Consider the following 19,771-nt stretch of genomic DNA (forward strand, 5'->3'; position numbering starts at 1 on the left):
CTTTTTATTGGTTTTATCAGCACCCAGTCCTTTCCTGTTGATTTTTCCTAAATAGACGTTTCTAACTTCAAGCAGAGGACACTTACCCTACTGGTGCACCTGGTCCATGCTCCCAGTTTTTAGTGGAGTCCGAGTTGCTCATTTACTTTTTTTACTTTGTATGTATGATTTTAGTTACTTTATGTTCTTTGTTGTGTATGTCCGTTTTCCATGTCTGGTCTTTGTCCCTGGATTACATTCTTTTGATTACCCCTATAACCTTGGTTCCCTTGATTACTCTTTCAATTTGCATCTAACATGGTAGAGTACCCCTTTTGACTTTGATAACCTGCACTTTTCAAACTTCCTCATCCCAGCTTATATGAATAAATTTTACCTAACTAAGGGGTTCAAATTTAAGGTTTAAGGTCCACTCACTCCAGGACCCTATTTTTTAACTTTTGAAATTTCAATTCCCTAGGTCCTGGATCTTCAACTTTATTCATTAACACTTTACTGTCCTTAGGTGGACCTTTGCCTTGAAACTAGGAAAAATCTTGCAGTTGCCACTCTTGAAAGTAAATATGGACTCTTGAAACTTCATACCACGATGATCCCAGTTAAGATTTTCATTCAACGACTTGACCTCATTTAACTCCTCTTGAAGGTTTAACAGCTGTTTTGCTTAATTTGCTACCCAGACATTACAGAATTCAAACTTTTAACAACACAAATTACATAATCACTTGTGGTGCCATCCAATTCTTGTTTTATCTTCTCAAAAATGAAGTTTAAGCATCTTTAAATCTGACAGAATTTCCAAAATATATTAATTTTCTTTTCTCTTTTTAGCTCAGCGGTAAGTTTTATTCATTACCGTTTATCAAATGTTCTATTTTTGAAATCTGGAAAGAAAACAATCAGAAAATAGGTGTCATATCCTTAAAACAAAACAATTTGATGTCAAGGAGAATGTCATGAAGAACATAGCAGGAACCTTGAGAAAGGAGGTGTCTTGAAGAAGGTTGCAGGAACCTTGAGGAAGGAGGTAGGTGTTTTCGAGACAAGAGTTAGTAGCTCTAGACCAATCTAATCAAAATTAGGACCTATCAATAATTCCAATCAGTCACTGCATGTAGGATCTAACAACACTGCACTCTACTTTCTGTTCAGATGACCTTTTCAGAAACCTTAGGTTTTTCCCTTTGAATTCATGATAGATGAATTCTGATTGGCTGATCAGAAATGTCATCTGAACAGAAAGTAGAATTGAATATTGTTAGATCCTACATGCAGGAACTGAATGGAACAATTGGTAGGTCTAAATTTTAAAAAGACTGAGCGCTGGACTGGACTTAAACTTTAGATTATTATGTCTGACACCACTGTAGGTTCCTGCTCAACAAGGGACAAGGCTCATGGCATGTCAGTTTCTACGTTGTTTGTTTGGTTTTTTTTTTTTTCCAAAATGGAACCACATACATTCAACTCCCATCAACCATATGATGGTGTGAGCCCTAAATTCCACATCAATGTCATAAACACTCCTATAATGCTAACAAGAAACAGTTATTGAAAAGAATTGATAGCTACAAAAGCCCTGACAGCAAAAGAATGAGCAGAAACAACATATCTTCAAGATAACTTTGTCTTCACATATTTATCCCTGTAAATCCTCATTATAAAAGTCTTAAAACAAAATGCAAACGCATTTCTCTCAAAGGTTACCTTCTTGCATTTTCACGAATACTACCATATTCAACAAATAGTTAAGATATTTAGGTCTAATCCTAGTTACCACAGCCATAAAGGACAGGACATCTTTCAAATCATTGATCACCACTTCAACAATGTATTCAATCTTTTATCAGCTTATTTACACAATATAAAGCACCAAAAAATGTTGTAAACAAGACCCCGCTGATTCATTAGCGAGTAAAAATATGTCTGATTCTTCCTTACTCTCATGTATCACATTAATTTTCCATTCAAGGTTCCGTCATTCACTTATTATACAAGTATACATATAGAGCACTAATAGTGGAGGAACTTACATAATTCCGTTGTTGAATTCCTTTTCCTCCGTATAGGACTTTTTCGCTTAAGCCTTGGAGAACGTGGATGATCCAGACTATTGCTATTTTTCATTATTTTTTTTTCAATAACGATTTTTTCACTATATAGATTACGAAAACAGGAAATACAGTCCCAAGTACTAAAACACACACACAGTGAAACAGTGAAATATTGATCAACAAAACTTTTGATAGTGTATCGTCAAAGTTTATATCACATTAATGTAATCTAGAACAAATCGAAATAATTTTATTCATTACCAATTTTTTGTTGTGTATGATTAATCAAACCCTAACTTCCTGGTCTAAAAAATATCTCAACTGACTTCTTAGAAGCAACAAAAACCAACAAAATCATATCGAAACATGTAAAAAAAAAATCATTAAATTATGATTTACAAATTTAGCAATTGCCAAATTTCAAAGCAAATAATAACTGCATGTAAATAAAGTTAAACTACTGATAAAATAATGTTTCCTTCCTTAAACAAAAAAAAATGTTTCACTGGGCAAAGCATGATATGACCACAGAGGTCAAACCTGATCAGTTGGAAAAAGTATGGAAAAAACATTCAAGCTTGACACAGTTCTGACTTTGATTGATTAATGGTGTTTGACACCCAAGCATTAATTTGCCATTGGAATAGGGAGAGATGGGTAGGGTCAGGTAATTTAACCTCCTGTTGCGGAGCACCAAGGTTCCTACTCCAATAGAATACAACAGCAAGGTTCTTTAACATGCAAGGAATGTGGCATCTTTCCAAACAAGGTGCACCACTATCATTTGTGGTAAGGTCTTCCGTATTATGGCCCTACGACCTAAGCATGTAGCAATGCAAGGGTACCCCATTCCACCACCAGAGGCACACAACCCAGTTGCTTTGTGGACAGAAGGCCCATTGCCCCCTGCCAGAGTTCTGAGTGCTATTTAGCCACCTTTTAAGACAAGCTTAACGCTGCTTTTGGGCCTATTCTCTTGAAACCAATACCTGTATGGGGCGCTCTGACTATAAACTGTGATTAAATGTTTGACAAAGGAGAAGTTTCTAACCAGAAAAAGGTAGTCAAAGAACTTGAAATAGCTATAGGACATAAATCATAAGCAATTCATAAAAGTTGATGCATAAAATAATTTTGTGATCACCTAGAAAGGGAGGACCCAACCCATTATCAAATTGCAATGTGAACATTTATGCATTGATAAATCTAAACGAACAAATAATTTAATATCAGATAATGTTGTGTAATTTTTTACAGCAATTTCCTTAAGTAAGAACTTCTTGAAAATGAAAGCCAATTGTTGTTGATTATTGAGATTTTCAGTCATTTAATTTTCTGGATTTACAAGAACCTAAAATTTTATAATAAGCAACAACAGTTAAGAGACAATTGTTGCCAAAAAAACAGGATTACAGTAAGTGGAAATTATCAACAAGGGAGACCACCAATTTACAATTCTTATAGTAGTCAAGTCAGCTATTCAGAAACAGTGAGAGAAAAATTAAAATTTGAAATTAAAAAACAAAAGATTCTGGCAATAAAGATTACACTGTAGTTGTATATAAATAGTCGTCCCAACAAACAAGCTTTCTGATGTGTAATTGTTTAATCATTTCCTCCATAACTGATCAAGTACCAACTGTCCGACACTTTGTGAGATCAAAGAAAGACTCCTTGTACTTCAGAAGAAGTTAACCCACTTTAAAAATGAAAAAAGATATAATTGAAAATATTTTTTGTTAATGTTTTCACTTCATTCAACAGTTATTTTCTATGGCATAATTTGTTTTGAAAATTGGTGAAATGATCAAAATACATTATGTACTACATAAGTACTAAGACTAGTAGTTCTTCTGACAGTTGTACATGAGTAAAATTAGAGGTCAAATAATCCAAGAGGCTAACCCCTCCACAAAAAATTTCTTTTTATATATATTAATTAAGAAATAAAAAGGTCTGACCAGAAAATTTACATCAACACCAAATGCTGAGCACAGCAAATTACAAAAATACTCCACAACAATGTGAATGATTGGTATGTTGTTGTGACTTAATTAGAAGGAACAAGGGGCCCTATTATGCTTGAATTTGGTTGACTACATGAAATCAATGGTGTGGAACCCTCTTAGCCCAATCAGTAGAACCAGTCATAGATCCAGTCAGCAGGCCCAAAGTCCTGGATAAGCCACTGGATTTGTATGATTTTTCAATTTATCAATTTTACCTGTAACACCATGCACGTAATGTCTCATAAAGAGGACATTAAAAAAAGTTGTCCTACTGCCAAGGAAAAACCTATCTGATCTTAGGTTATATGAAAGTTGAAATGTATGTGTTCAAAAGGGACCCATAATAAATGAAACTGTCAATCTTAGCTTGTTTGCTTTTTGTAAGTTTTAGCCATTTCTTGTCATGTTTTATTCAGCCTAAACTCTGAGCAGGACCACCTTCCTGCCAAAATGAGAACTAAAAATCCCCCTCCCCCTTTAATGTGATTCAGACATTAAAAATGTTCAAAACTCATTTTCTACCAACTTTTTGTTTGCCTAACCTAAGAGCAGGATCACCTTCCATTCAATACGAAGACTATCAATCCCCCTTCTATGTGGACTACTTTGATCCACATACACATTAAGGATTTGAACAATACTCATTTTCTACCACTTTTCTATCAACTACTTACACCTATGGTTTGACGTAATAACCTTCCAATGTTATGTATCACAAACTCATCTGAATAACAAAACCATCTTTATGCACCAATTTCTATCTTATGATGCACAAGATGCACAATGTATAAGTAAAACCACTGGAGCATGGCTGCATATTTTTCAATTGCCTTTCAAGCCCTGATCAGATCATATGCATGTTGATCAGCTTATTTTTGGCCAAGATTCAAGGTTTAATCTCTATAAACATAACTCATTATCATGTGGTATCTAGCTATGCCAGTTATAAGACAAAACTGTTCCATTTCATCAGTTTTGTTGGTACAATTAGTGTGATTGATTGATTGATTGATTGATTATAGTTTTATGTCCCATGGAAGATATTTTAAGCATTGTAAGACAAGAATGTCTTACATTAGGGGTGTAAACCTTGAGAAATTAAATAGACACTAATAGCATCCTTCTGTCAAATAATCAAATCTTTGAGACAGAATGGAATAGTGGTTACAGCACTGAATTCAAAATCCTGCAGTCTACCACCACAATGGATTTCCATCCAACAAGTTTCCAGTGGTTGAGTTCACAAAAAGTGTAAAATTTATTGTAGTTTGTCAAGAAAAATGAAACAATACATTGTGATGTCAAAACTAATGATAGATTTTACACAGGCGACTTTTTTATTTTATAAACTGACTACAGGCGCCAATGTTACAAATGGTTTCATTGATTGTCATGTTCCCTCAGCACAAAACCAGGCTACATTTTGAGGCCTGAATTAGTAAACCAGAATGTAAATCATTCCTCTTTTACTAGTACTACAAACAAAGTCCAAGATAAAATGTTGACCTGCAGCTTACTTTTAAAGCATTTTTTCTTCTAAAGAGGGATCAACACTAACAGTAGTCCAGCAGTCCTGTGCCAATCTTATTTTGGAGAGGAATACTTAAAAAATTCTCATGGTACACCTATGGACTATCTAAATTTTGCCTTATTTTTCATAAGATCTAAGAACAGCACCATTTATACCATCTGCAGACTACTTGTTTTACCTCTTAAGTGTCAGTCCCTGTAAGAATCAGGCAGTAGGTGAAACATGGTATGAAAAAAAAACTACCATTTTGATAATGTAATTTGACTATTTGCACTATCAGAATCAAGGAAAACTGACAAGATTTTCCATATGCTGCAATATTGAGTTACATATTCATTGAAATGCACTGAAAATGAACATTTCAAGGATAGATAACTCTGCCAAAAACCTCATTTTCCTAACATTCTATTGGAAAATTTCTGAGCAAACCCCGAGATGAAGAGATTAAATAATGTTCTTTTCAAATAGAGAAAGCATCCTTGAGTGGTATTTTAATGTCAGATCAGTTGGGTATTGACATGAATGTTTCTGATTTTTCTGCTTTTGCCTGATTCTTACAAACACTTACTTAAAAGCAGTGCTACTAACCACATGTCATTAGTGTAATACCCAGCTTAGAGTATTTAAAAAAAAAAAACATTTGTTTTCGCTGGTTTGGTCAACCATGATATCCATGAATTCAAAAACAACTAACTGATAACTTTTTTCCTTAACCATAAAAATTAGGACCAATGAATAAAAGTAATTTCATGGTATGTTAAGAATACAAAGTGTATATTTCTATGCAATGTGAAATAGAAAGCTTTACATTAGTTATATTTGGAATGTTTGATACAGTTTCAAAAAGGAAGATGCATTAGATGATCACATTTTTATCTGTATTGTAATAACCACAAATAGGAAACAAAAACAAAAAAAAAAATGAAAAAAAAACATGCCTAATGTTAACGTGAAGATTTAACTAGAAAGCTACATTTACTCATATGATCATCAATCCATGTTTTACAGAGCTATAAAAGGAAAGTACATTTAACATCACAGTTAATGTAAGTCATGGGTTATTTTTTACATAATCTCCAATGATTTTGAAATGCAATGAATGACAAAATTTAAGATACTAATTAAATTCATTGGGGTTCATTCTTTGTTATTATTCCACCCTCTTCCTTTTCAACCACCAAACCCTGATGGCTCAATGTATAAGAGTGGTAGTCTTATCATTACTTAATGCATTACCATTGCTCTTTACAACATTTCATATTGAACTTAATGTTCTACTCCCATAGTACAGTCCAACTTTTCCTAGTGACCACCTACAAGTACTCAGCAATAACTTGTCTTAGTGACCACCTACTGTACTTAGCAATAACTTGTCTTAGTGACCACCTACAAGTACTTAGCAATAACTTATCTTAGTGACCACCTACTGTACTTAGCATTAACTTGTCCTAGTGACCACCTACTGTACTTAGCAATAACTTGTCTTAGTGACCACCTACAAGTACTTAGCAATAACTTATCTTAGTGACCACCTACTGTACTTAGCAATAACTTGTCTTAGTGACCACCTACAAGTACTTAGCAATAACTTATCTTAGTGACCACCAACAAGTACTTAGCAATAACTTCTCCTAGTGACCACCAACAAGTACTTAGCAATAACTTGTCTTAGTGACCACCTACAAGTACTTAGCAATAACTTGTCCTAGTGACCACCCACAAGTACTTAGCAATAACTTGTCCTAGTGACCACCCACAAGTACTTAGCAATAACTTGTCTTAGTGACCACCTACAAGTACTTAGCAATAACTTGTCCTAGTGACCACCAACTAGTACTTAGCAATAACTTGTCTTAGTGACCACCTACAAGTACTTAGCAATAACTTGTCTTAGTGACCACCCACAAGTACTTAGCAATAACTTGTCCTAGTGACCACCCACAAGTACTTAGCAATAACTTGTCTTAGTGACCACCCACAAGTACTTAGCAATAACTTGTCCTAGTGACCACCAACTAGTACTTAGCAATAACTTGTCTTAGTGACCACCTACAAGTACTTAGCAATAACTTGTCTTAGTGACCACCCACAAGTACTTAGCAATAACTTGTCTTAGTGACCACCTACTAGTACTTAGCAATAACTTATCTTAGTGACCACCTACTGTACTTAGCAATAACTTGTCTTCCTGACCACCTACTAGAACTTAGCAATAACTTGGCTTAGTGACTACCTACTGTACTTAGCAATAACTTGTCTTAGTGACCACCTACTAGTATTTAGCAATAACTTGTCTTCCTGGCCACCTACTAGAACTTAGCAATAACTTGTCCTAGTGACCACCTACCAGTATTCACAATTATTCAGCAATAACCCATCTTAAACCATCTTTCTAATTTGCTTTCTAGGTTAGACGTTAAATCAACCTGTATATAATGACCACCTCTCTTATATGCAGTGATGATTTTACGAGGTCTACAAATAAAGCAAAAATTGGCAAAACCAGGAGTAAATAGACAGTAAAAAAGAATCGTAACGGTAAAATCCGGATTTGAAAGAGTGGAATTCCGCTAAAAAGCAGAAAAAAATCATCCCTGTATGTGACACTGATTTTGCTCTCCTAAGAAGTTCACTTAAGACAGGTTTTACAGTAAACTGATTACAATGGTCAATGTACAAGATGTATGGGAAAAACCCAAATAGACCTGATATGTAGCTGTATTAGATAAGTCACTGGGTTGATTCAGTTTGTACCAAACAGTGTAAACACTAAACCTGATAAACTATAAGCTAATTATTCTGATTACAAGGATACAAATTTGGCGTATCAAAACATAATTTATTCAGTTTTCTAAATATAAATCAACATTTAACATGTATGCGTCTGATACAAATATTCTCATTCAAAAGTTTACTTGCTAACCATTGAAAGTTAAAGTGATTCATAACAAAGACTATGCCACCGTTGTATTATCAATCACATATTTTTACAAATATTTTGTTCAACAGTAATGTAAACTCTCTTACTTTCATTTTTCAATGCACAATAACAATAGACCCCAACCCACAATTAACTCACTAAACAAACCACCATTTCCATCCCCAATCCTTCCATTCCCCTAAGTAAACCCTGCCCTTCCTACCTGCTTGTGTATTGCTACAAAATCAAGTATCCTGGATCAAATGTTCACACAAGATGTGTGTCTGTTTACTTCCTGTATGATCAGGTAAATGACAGGTAACAAAAATTAATCAAACAGGTAACACTTCTACAAATTTCTCAATCTTAGGCATAGACCATTTTCTTCTTGAGTGAGGTTCTGGTATTTTATGTTGAGTTAAAATGCAAAATTTGAAAAATAAATATTCCTTTTTTTCAGCAGCAACCAGTGTTTAAAACATGTATTTATACTGTTTGGTGAATAGGGAAATATTGAATAAAAATTGTTTTCTTCTGTCAATGGCTGAGTAAATTTTTTTTTTCCGCAGCCCCTCTTCCAATGTACCAAAATGGTCAGTGTCTTAGTACACCTCCAATGAATACATTCTATTTTTTTCCTATTAATTCTCTAAATACTGAAATCAAACTTAAGAATTACAATTTACCCCCTGAACACAGGAGTTTTTCAATTACAAGAAGGGGGCTTGAACCTTTCATTTCAAGCACACATTACAAAACAATGATAATTAATTTGAATCCTATTTTGTCACAAAATCGATCTTTATAGAGTATCACCTATCCTTTTTACAGTGATAGGTAACAAAGGATAACAACAAAATTACCAAACCGATAGGCAAAAACTCCAGGTAATGGTCAAAAGAGAAGATCCATAAAAATATAGTACTGTGAAAGTACTATTGTTGGTTGGGTACCAATTTTCGTGGTTTTCGTGGGTTGGCTTAACCAGGAAATTTAGTTCCCAACAAAAAAGAGATTTCCACTGATGTGTATACTGAACCACGAATTCAAAAATCCATGAACTTGTGTTTCTTCCACAATCCACAAAAATTGGTATCCATGAATTAAAGAACTTTCACAGTAACATATGGCAATATCAAGGCTTAAACCAAAAAGTACTAAATTCACTTCTTAGCATCTGCCAAAATTTTAAACACCAAAACATTTTGTAAGTCTCTAAATAGCCAAATTTTACAACTGCCAAAATAACCCTTTGCAGTTGTTCAAGAATAATCATAAAGAATTCAGTTACTGCACTTGTCCTGCTTTCCTGCTCTACAGAATTGTAATTAAAAACTTATGACTAAGGTTGTTTCAATGTCATTAGGAAACCAAGAAACTAAAACTATACAAAATAGACATACAAACTTAAAAATCATCATTTTCCCCTGAATACAGGATCCTTTCAAGGAGAAAAAGAATCTTGAACCTTTACTCTGACAGATAACTGCCCATCCTTCAAACCAATAAACAATTGCAATTGACAAACACAGGAACATATTCCAATGGTATGTATTGACTTCTTTTGACCAGGGAATGCTCGACAAGTTCACTGACACAAGTTGTTAATTTTCCAGACACATGACCTTCCACAGTTTTTAAAAAGGAAGGTCTAACAGTTAATGCACAAAGCACAACCACAAAATGGAACTAGCAGTGACCAATATCATCTCCAAGAAACAAGTTATTTCTCTACAATTTTGAAACAATATCAATAAATGGTCAACTGAGAATAACAGTTTCAATAGGCAATTCCAAAACAAACCCATATGTTTATGGATGTCTGAATGTCTGTGTGTCTGTTTGTGTGTCAATGTGTAAGAAGTATTAGTAAATATCAGCAGACATGTAGCAATACTTTTATGCCCCCCTCCCCCAAATTTTTGACAAAAATTTTAGGTACTGCTAGCCATATCTATTTCAACTAAAAAATCATTTGTATGATACTATTTGTACTTGCTGTAACTGAGCTACACCAGACATCATTTTATCAAGAGAAAATGATCTTAAACAAAAAATATTTAAGTAGCACTCCAGGTAAGGATCATGCAAAATGTGATTCACAGGTAAAAAGCCTACATATTTTTATTTTTGATATTTTGTTTGAAATGTCATAATAAACAGAAATTAACATGTGGTTTTTCATATACCCCGTGCTCTTAGGAGATAAAAATTATATAGAATGCACTGTAGATTTCAAAATTAAGGCAGATAACTCTGTAAATGGCACTCAAATACAATAAAATCTACAGTATTTTCAATGTGGATTATCTCCTAAGAGCAGGCAGCTTTGAATGAATAATTACACATTTCATAGTATAGACCCATAAAACAACTTAATTACAAAAATAAAAATATGTAGCCTTTTTTGGGGTGTATCACATTTTTCAGATTTTGCATGATTCTTACAAAGACAGCTACTTAAAATGCAAACCATATTACTATCAAGCAATCAAAGATCCTCTTCATCATACCCTAATTTCACTTTTGACACCCAAATCCTTCACCTGAAGACAGAGGGCATTAAACAAATGCCGCCTACCACAGACACTCACCTTTACTTTTATCACCAAACAGGCTGGATTTCCTACGAATTTTTTGCTTTGACTGCATATCTCTGCATCAATATTATGATATCATCCATTTATAAACATGTATTTCCAATTCCTATGATTTGCTAAACTCATTTATTTTGTGAACTACTGATAAATCACAGGAATCTACCATATTACTGCCATGAAAAACTGCACTTTTCTGCCATAATTGAATTATATAATCACAAAAAGCCACAAGAATCAAACTGAAAACTGATGTAAATTATCAGCCTGCAGTGTGGTTAATCCATTTTCCTCTGTTGTCAGAAATCAGCAGTTTTTCTCATTACAAAACAATACTTAACGAAAATGTGATAAATTTTTCAGATGTTTTTTTTTTCTTCAACAGAGTTGTCTTTCCCTACCACATGATGCACTATGATTCAACATAAACTTATTGACAAGAGCAGAATCAGGGGAAACACAGATTAACAGTGATTCCCAAAAAACAACTAATTCATCACATAATTAACAGTACCTTTCAAACTGAATGACATATCAGAATTCCAGAAGTTTCAGTATTCCAATACAGTTATATGTTTACTACACTATTATACATAAAATTCTTCCCAACAGATTTTAAAATACAAAATATCCAAAAAATATTATACATAATCTATCAATAACACTAACCCCAACGAAAAAAACAGAAGAAAAGTCGCATGAACCATCACATGCCTTTTCTATGAGAAGACAAAATATTCAATACACACATGCAGCACATGGCATCACACAATACATACAATATGATAGAAAACAATATATCATATCTCCGTGTAAGATGATTGCATTGTTACATAACCAATCAGCACTATCAACCCTATGATTAATCCATATCTTGTACTAATTTTCATTAAACTATCATATCCTTGTGTCTCATCGCTTCATTTCCATACAGCTTGACTTTAATGATCAGAGAAATGAAGAAACAAATACATGTGGAATATGTTTGATCAGTAAAACAGCCTGAACTCCTCAAGGTCTATGTTTAGTCAGTACTACCAGCGAAATAAGCCAAATCTTTGGTGCCAAGTCAATCTGTTAGTGAGAAAGTATAACAGGAAGAAATCACCAAAATTAACACTGTTGAGAAGGTAAGAAAATTAGTCCTAGTCACCAATACTGACAAAAGAAACCTTGTGAGTTCAGTAGATCTTTCAAAGCTTGTCAAAATTAAAGAGGAGGAGAATATTTTTCAATGCTTATCACAATAATATTGTCTATTTTCTTCACGCTGTATCACTAACAGTGCTTCACAATAACCACAATGGTAATAATTAAGAGTAAATCCTAAATACTCAAAACATTTAGAAGAATTAAAATATTCCACACTCTGTCAGTACAATAACACAGATTTCTCATAACACAACACAAATCTCAGCTTTCATTCTTAACACAGTTTTCACACGATTTTACACCAGATTCTGATCAATGTACCACCCTCACCTACTTCTCAAAGAATATCGGAAAAACTTAAGCTCCCAATTGCAATACATTATTCATGGTGTACACACATCTCGTTTTTCACCTCCTATGTAAATCTATTACTCTACATCTTTTTCCAGACTGTAACCTTTTGTTTGCCTTAAACTGTTAATCAAGTGTATTTTTCATTTCAATAAATACAGATTGCAGTCTTAACTTGATACACACTAAATCTAATCCCTCTACAATGCAACAGGTTTCTCTTTATGACATCCGACTTAGTCGGATCAATAATAGTTAAATTTATACACTACAAAATGAATGGACAATCACATAGCCTTCTCTTGATTCAAATTCATTTTACTCAAGTGGTATTGGAAGAAAAAACTCCAAATCAATAAGCCTAGTGATAAAAAAATATAAACCATACAGCTACTATGCTCTCAATGATCTAATCTATATCCAAAAGTTAAAGTGGTATACACCTGATCTTTTCCACTTCATACACAGATAAATCTAGAGATGATCCAAGTATTACCAATGTTTGCATCTGATAAGGGAGGTACTTGAGAAGAAGTTGGCAGAGTGAAAATATACAACTTTCATGATAATGACTTCCCATGGTCAGTCTAGTCAGTACTGGCCAAGGTAAATATTAGGCAAATATATGGCAAAGGTTCAAAATTACTGATTGGATTAAATGAACCAGGACATTTTTGATAATACCATCCTGTAATTGGTGACTGAAAATTTGTATAAGCAATATTTCAGTATAGCAAATGGATACCAAAACTTAAGTGGCTAATATCCCATGTCACATGAATGAGAAGTCTAAATTTCTTTGTAGTCAATGTTTATTTGAAATTAAGTATTTGCCTACCCATTAACCCTCAAGTGCTTACACAGAATCTGTGTGAGCAATACTAGATATATTTTTTACTATTTCAGTCTCCTTCTTGTCTGACCCCTGCATGGATGGTAGCAGTCCATAGATGTGAAAGGAAGAGACATATGTCCTCATATGCTGATTAAGCCTGAGAACTAAAGAGGCTGTGTTAAACTGATTAAGGACTGGGGTCCAAAATTTCAGTAAAACTGAATTAAATGAGCCAAGATTTCCATGATATACTAATATTTATACTTATAATATTCAAACCTAATACTCCATATTAAGAGTGTGACAGATATGAAAATTGTACATTTACAAAACCTCAGATTAAAGTGGTAAAATTAGCTCACATATTTATAAATATGAACATATGAATCATATTTCTACTTGCGGCTAAATATCACCCTTTCCAATAATTTCTAGCATTATGCAAATTCAAGTCCATTTATGCCTACTATCAAGTTCATTTTCAGTAAATCTATGTCTATACTTACTAAAGAGAAAAATTGTCTTCAACCTAGAATACCAATGCCTCAATCATACAACCTACCAAACCTAAAATTCATTCCAACTCGAATCAGACACTACAATAATTATAGGGAATTTTGGAGAAAAAAACACTATATGTTTCATTAATCAAAGACGATTTCATGGGTCTACAAACAAAACAAAAATTGGCAATATCAGAAGTAAATATACAGAAAAAAAACAAATCGTAACAGTAAAATCCAGATTTGAAATAGCGGAATTCCACTAAAAAGTGGAAGAAAATCATGTTTGATTAATGAAACGATGCATGTTTGGCTTGAGAACACCCAATCATTAGTCTTCTTACCATTTAATACATATGACTGGTCCTAACCCAGTCAATGAACCATTTACTACACATTTCATTAATGAATCCCATTGCCCTCCCTAATTAAATAATTTGCAGGTAAATTACATCTCAAGTAGCCAGCTGATCTCTGGTCGAACTGCACAGTATCCTAGCAATGACCTTGACCTGAGATACTGTAATGGCAGATCAACAATAGATACTACAACTCTTTCTATTAGAAAGATGCTTATACTCACAACTCTTCACTTGGCAAAAATTAGGAAGTTGTGCATTGTACTTATTTTAAACAACTTAATTTTGAGATTGGTTGTTTTCAAACACATTTGAAGGTTATCTTATGGTATTAACACATATTATGCATATTTGCAGGTTACTTTTTTTTTCATAAAAAATTACTGATAGTAAAACTTCTGAATAAATGCATCTGGAAAGGAGGACCAAACACAGTAATTCAGTGATTGGGATTAAAGGGGGGGATGCACCATTTATCACATTCCAGGAGAAAATGTCTCTTATGTTCTTTAAAGAATGACTAAGTAACTGAAATTCTAAAGATCATTAAAAATGGCCCATTCTCAAATTTCTTATCCCAATCACTTTGGTACATGCTCAGTTGGATCAATTGCAGTTTTCTCTAATTATTCTTTCTACTCACCCTGCCAGTATTATGTTTTCTAAGAAATTACACTACTAAGCACTTAATGGTGTGAAGGTAACAATTTTTTTTTACTTGACTTTTTATGAGCAACTCGGCAGGTGTTTCTAGAAAAGCAGAGGATGCTTACTCTACCGGTGCACCTGGTCCATGCTCCCAGTTTTTAGTGGAGTCGGAGTTGCTCATTTGCTTTTGTTACTTTGTATGTATGATTTTAGTTACTTAATGTTCTTTGTTGTGTATGTCTGTTTTCCATGTCTGGTCTTTGTCCCTAGATTACATTCTTTTGATTACCACTATAACCTTGGTTCCCTTGATTACTCTTTTAATATTAGTGTACAAATTATCATTTAATTTTTCAAGAATCTGTTTTTCTTTAGAACTGAGATTCTTTGATTGGTAAAACAAATATAATTATAAAATTGGTCCACCACTAGAAAACAACTGCTACAGTATTTACTCAGTCAGGCCTGCCTTAAACTTGAAAGTACTAGTATATACTGGCCCACCTCAGAATGAGTGGGCAAACTTTCCATAAGTAGAGAACATTAAGATTTTACAACATCTTAATAAATTTTTCATTTCCTTGGAAATTGAAGTTGATGGTTTGAAGATCAATACACCACCAAATATTTAATGCTGTAACATCTGCCTTAAACTTTTAAGTACTGATATATTACAGAATGAGTGAATTAACTTTATATAAGAAAAGTACATAAAATTTAACAACATCTTAATTTTTAAGGGATTTTTTTTTAATTTCCTGAGGAATTGAAATTAATGGTTTGGAAGAACAGCAAAAACCACAAACATCCATACTCCACCAAAAATTTGATGCTGCAACATCTGCCTTAAACTTTTAAGTACTTGTAAATCGCAGAATGAGTGTGTAAACTTTAAATAAGAAAAGTACATATATATATATATATTACAACAACTTAATTTTTCATTTCCTGAGGTATTGAAGTTGATGGCTTGAAAGAACAGCAAAAACCATAAGTATTGGTTCCCAACCGTAAGTATGTACCTTAAACTTTAGAATACTTGTATTTATAGTCTTTCTCAAAATGAGTGGGTAAACTTTTCACAAGTAGTAAACATTAGGACGCCCTATTAATGGTTGTGTTTGTTTTCTATCTAGGATGTCAACATCTCTTGTCAGCAGATAGGGGAACACCTGACCTTCTGTTATTACAGGTTAAACATGTATACAGGTAATTATCAAAGGTCAACAGGTACAAATTATGATAGATGTGCAGGTCTACTGAAGCCTTATTACTAACATGCAATATTTGAACTTCAAGGTCTTTCTCTTCAGTTAATCTTCCAACTCTCACGTAATGCAACAGACCATGCCAAACAGTCTGAACACATTTTACAGGTTTCAGCAAGCAGCTAAGCTTCTACCTTGTAACTATAGTAAATATTAAAATGATAGGAAATAGATGACAGATTACTAGAGTTGAGAAAAGCAACAATTCATCAATTTCCTGAAACCAACAAAATTTATCATCCCTGATCTCCTATCAAACAGAATGTAGTGTATAAATGAAGTATAAATATAGCTTAGTATATTGCTATGTGTGGATCATCAGACTCTTCAACAGAAGAAGTTAAGATACTGCAGTATAACAACAAAGATTGGAGATATCAAATAATCCTTGAGTAATGATGTGCAATGATGTCTCTCAAACTTTCAAAAAACTAAGAAATCATCTGATTTTTTCCCAAAGGATGATATGGAGAGAAACAATAATTTTGTATGCCGTGTTCTTAGATTTCAACAAAATCACTTTAAATTTCAACCAATCAATATTTAAGACCTAAAAACTTACTGGCAAGAATTTCGATTTCTCAAAAAAAGCTTAAGAGATAGTCAAATTTACTGACAATTGGAGTAGTACAGTGCATAATATATTTTGGACACAAAAAAAAATGCTAAACCTAAACCATTTCACTTGTTAAACACTGCTTTGATGTTGGCTCCCAACTACAACTAGTGATAATAACAAGAATTCAAAGTTTGTTGCCTGAACAGTACTTAAACTAGTCGATAAATCACAAATATTTTAGAGTAGAGCCTTGACTCTGCTCCAAAACCATTCATTTTCCCTGGTTGAATAATATGCTTCTTTGAATATGATTTGTTGTTTTAACCTTGATGAATCTGATTAGCAGCTAAATACTGTTGGTAACATCTGAACTTGCCACAGAAACAAGACAAAGTAAAGGCAAGTATAGCAGTAATGACTCATGAATCTAGGCCATCCTGGGCAAGGTCCATCTTGATCAATATGGATGTTTATTTAGAAGCAGTCTTTCTAAAAATCAGACAAAAGGTGATTCATGGATGTCGAAAACCCCCTGAATTCAGTTTTATTTCTTGTTCAGAAAAAGTTACTGAACACTTTAACTAGTCTTAGTTTTTCATTTGGCTGTTGCACTTTTATGATAAAAAATTATATAGATTGTACATGAAATTAGAACTTTGAAAGAGTTATCATTCTTGATTTGGTTTCATTTGGTTAATTTTATTGGGCGATGAATGAATGATTTTCTAAAAAGTGCAGATCTGAAAGCAGAAATGATTCTTGTTATGTTTAAGTATAGCATCTGTAGACTGAAAAGCATCGTTTGTTTGGTGGGTTTTTCTACACCATGAATCACTTTACAATTGGCAGTGTCTGAATTTTATGTGGACTGGTACTTTAGTAAATACCTAATAATTTTGTTCTATATCCAAAAGATTAATACAGTGAAATCTGTCAAAACCAAACCCCTTTCCAACTTTTAAAATTGGTTCAATTTAGACAGCTGTTCGCTTGTTCAAAATAAATCTAAACTGATATACTGTGAAAGTACAATTGTTCATGGGGTAACAATTTTTGTGGTTTTCTTGACTGAGCCAGACTACAAAATTTTGGTTCCCAACAAAAAAGTGATTCTCATTGATGTGGTTACAGAAAACCTCAAAACCACGAATTAAAGAATCCACTAACTTGTGTACCTTCCCTAATCCACAAAATTTGTATCCATGAATTAAAGTACTTTCACAAAGGGACTAAAAAAAAGTGTCTTGTTTGGAACGGTTTTGAATTATTTAGGGTTCCGTTAAGATAGGTATCATTGTAATAGTCATTAAATTTCTGAGCAAAGTATTATCACGATGACAGACTAAACCCACTAACAACTGAGTTAGGGTCAAGAAAAGAATAAAAATAACTTTTTCACTTAGTCCCAGACTTCCTTCAATTAGTTTCATACTCACTGGCCTTCTCACAAAGTGTACTTTTTTATTCTAAATGCCATCCAGTGTTTTTGTACAATGTTTTGGTAACCCCATTTTGAGTTGGAAAAAGGGGTGTATAAACTTCGAGCAAAGATAACAGACTTTTACACCTCAAAACATGTGCACTTTTCAGCATTTTCTTTAGATTACATGGAAACCAGCTAATTAGTACATAGAAATCTGACAATGCATTGATAACTAGGCGTGGCATAGAAAATGTCTTTTATCATGAACCATGGCCTGAACAGCTTCCAGAACTAGTTAACTGATTGCTATCACAGAGTCTGTGTAATGAGCAAGGCGAATAGTTGCATAAACCTTTATCTTATCTTTGTCACTACTGTGTTTATTTATTATTGCAATATCATCTCAGCTGCAGAATAGCAAAAATTTGTTTATTGCAATTACTTTAACAAGAAGCTTGTACTCATGCAATAATTCTACAATGCAATAACAGTTTTAAAATTCAACTTTGATTCTAGTCTGACAGCCCAAAGGAAAAAGATGTGTATTGCCATCACTGCAATAATGTTTCTCCTCAATAGGACACAAAGTGTAATCATTGCAACAATACTTCTCCTCACTAGGACATGTAGTACAATCATTGCAATAATACATCTCCTCATTCAACCATCTTTTTTGTCATAAAACATCATGAGAACTTAAAAGTCGAAAAATGATACCGAGCTGGCATACCAATACAAATAAATTGAAAAAAGTAGTAGGTGTTTAGAAAGACAAAAAAAAGGCAACAAAAGTTCATGGATCAACTTTCCAACCACAAATACTCATCATAAAACCTTTTCCAACGGATGTCGTAAATTGGGACATATCACTTTATAATACAATTTAGGAAGCCAAGGCTCCAATGATCTATACATCTGTTACACAAAAGAAATCCACAACATAGGAATTCTCACAAAAATGATTTTCAATAGGCTTCCCCATAATAAAGTTTAAATCCTACCAACTTCCAAATGATAAAAAAAAATTTAAGATTGTAAAACCACACATTTTCCACCTGATTGGTGTTAAATGCTGACCTTCTGCTAACAATGTTCTAGCCTATTTATACAAGTTACTCATCTGTTGGGGCTCCACCCCACTTCAGGAAGTGCACACCTTGACACATGTGATAACTGACAATCAAGGAGATAATGTAGACAAGTCATTACCATAATTTCATAATTGATGTCTAAATATAGACTTATGCAAATTCCAGAATTTAAGAACACTACCTTTTGGTATTACTGATAATATTGAGGTAAAATCAATCAAGCGAAAGTTAAATTGTAATTTTTTTTCCAATGTCAATGTCTACCAAAGCCTACCAAAGAAATAATTAGGTATTTTATATAAGACTTATTGGCGTCTCCAAGGGGACAGTCCCAGGGACCTAGCCATTTCTTATACTTTTCTTTGAATATATAGAAATCACAGGAACAGACCCCTTTTAGGCCAGTCAGTGGAAACCCCTTTTCTGAAGTTTCCTGATCCTCCACTACACATTGATAATAACTTTAACTGA

At 33.4% G+C, this 19,771-nt stretch overlaps 1 protein-coding gene and 1 long non-coding RNA gene across 39 annotated transcripts in view; one reads left to right on the forward strand and one right to left on the reverse strand.

Moving 5' to 3' along the window:
* Positions 1 to 19,771, reverse strand: part of LOC148617168 (rho guanine nucleotide exchange factor 11-like) — a 123,056-nt gene that overhangs the window by 67,860 nt on the left and 35,425 nt on the right. For 8 of the 38 annotated variants that reach the window (XM_088584593.1, XM_088584592.1, XM_088584587.1 and 5 more), the window contains exon 1: positions 11,109 to 11,989. The exons of 27 other annotated variants lie outside the window; for them this stretch is intronic. In XM_088584593.1, coding sequence (XP_088440719.1) covers positions 11,109 to 11,166 — 58 coding nt within the window. In that variant the 5' untranslated portion in view covers positions 11,167 to 11,989. Of the gene's footprint in view, positions 1 to 11,108; positions 11,990 to 19,771 lie in introns of those variants that run through there. 3 more of the 38 variants (XM_088584589.1, XM_088584586.1, XM_088584591.1) reach the window with 1 other exon arrangement.
* LOC148617169 (uncharacterized) lies at positions 12,102 to 13,813 on the forward strand. The gene is made up of 3 exons (XR_015922445.1): positions 12,102 to 12,241; positions 13,083 to 13,220; positions 13,521 to 13,813. It is a non-coding gene; the product is annotated as an uncharacterized LOC148617169 (long non-coding RNA).

Source organism: Perna viridis, chromosome 5 (assembly GCF_037379345.1).
Source record: "Perna viridis isolate PV_CMFRI_1.1 ecotype Kerala chromosome 5, ASM3737934v1, whole genome shotgun sequence".
Lineage (NCBI taxonomy): Eukaryota > Metazoa > Mollusca > Bivalvia > Mytilida > Mytilidae > Perna > Perna viridis.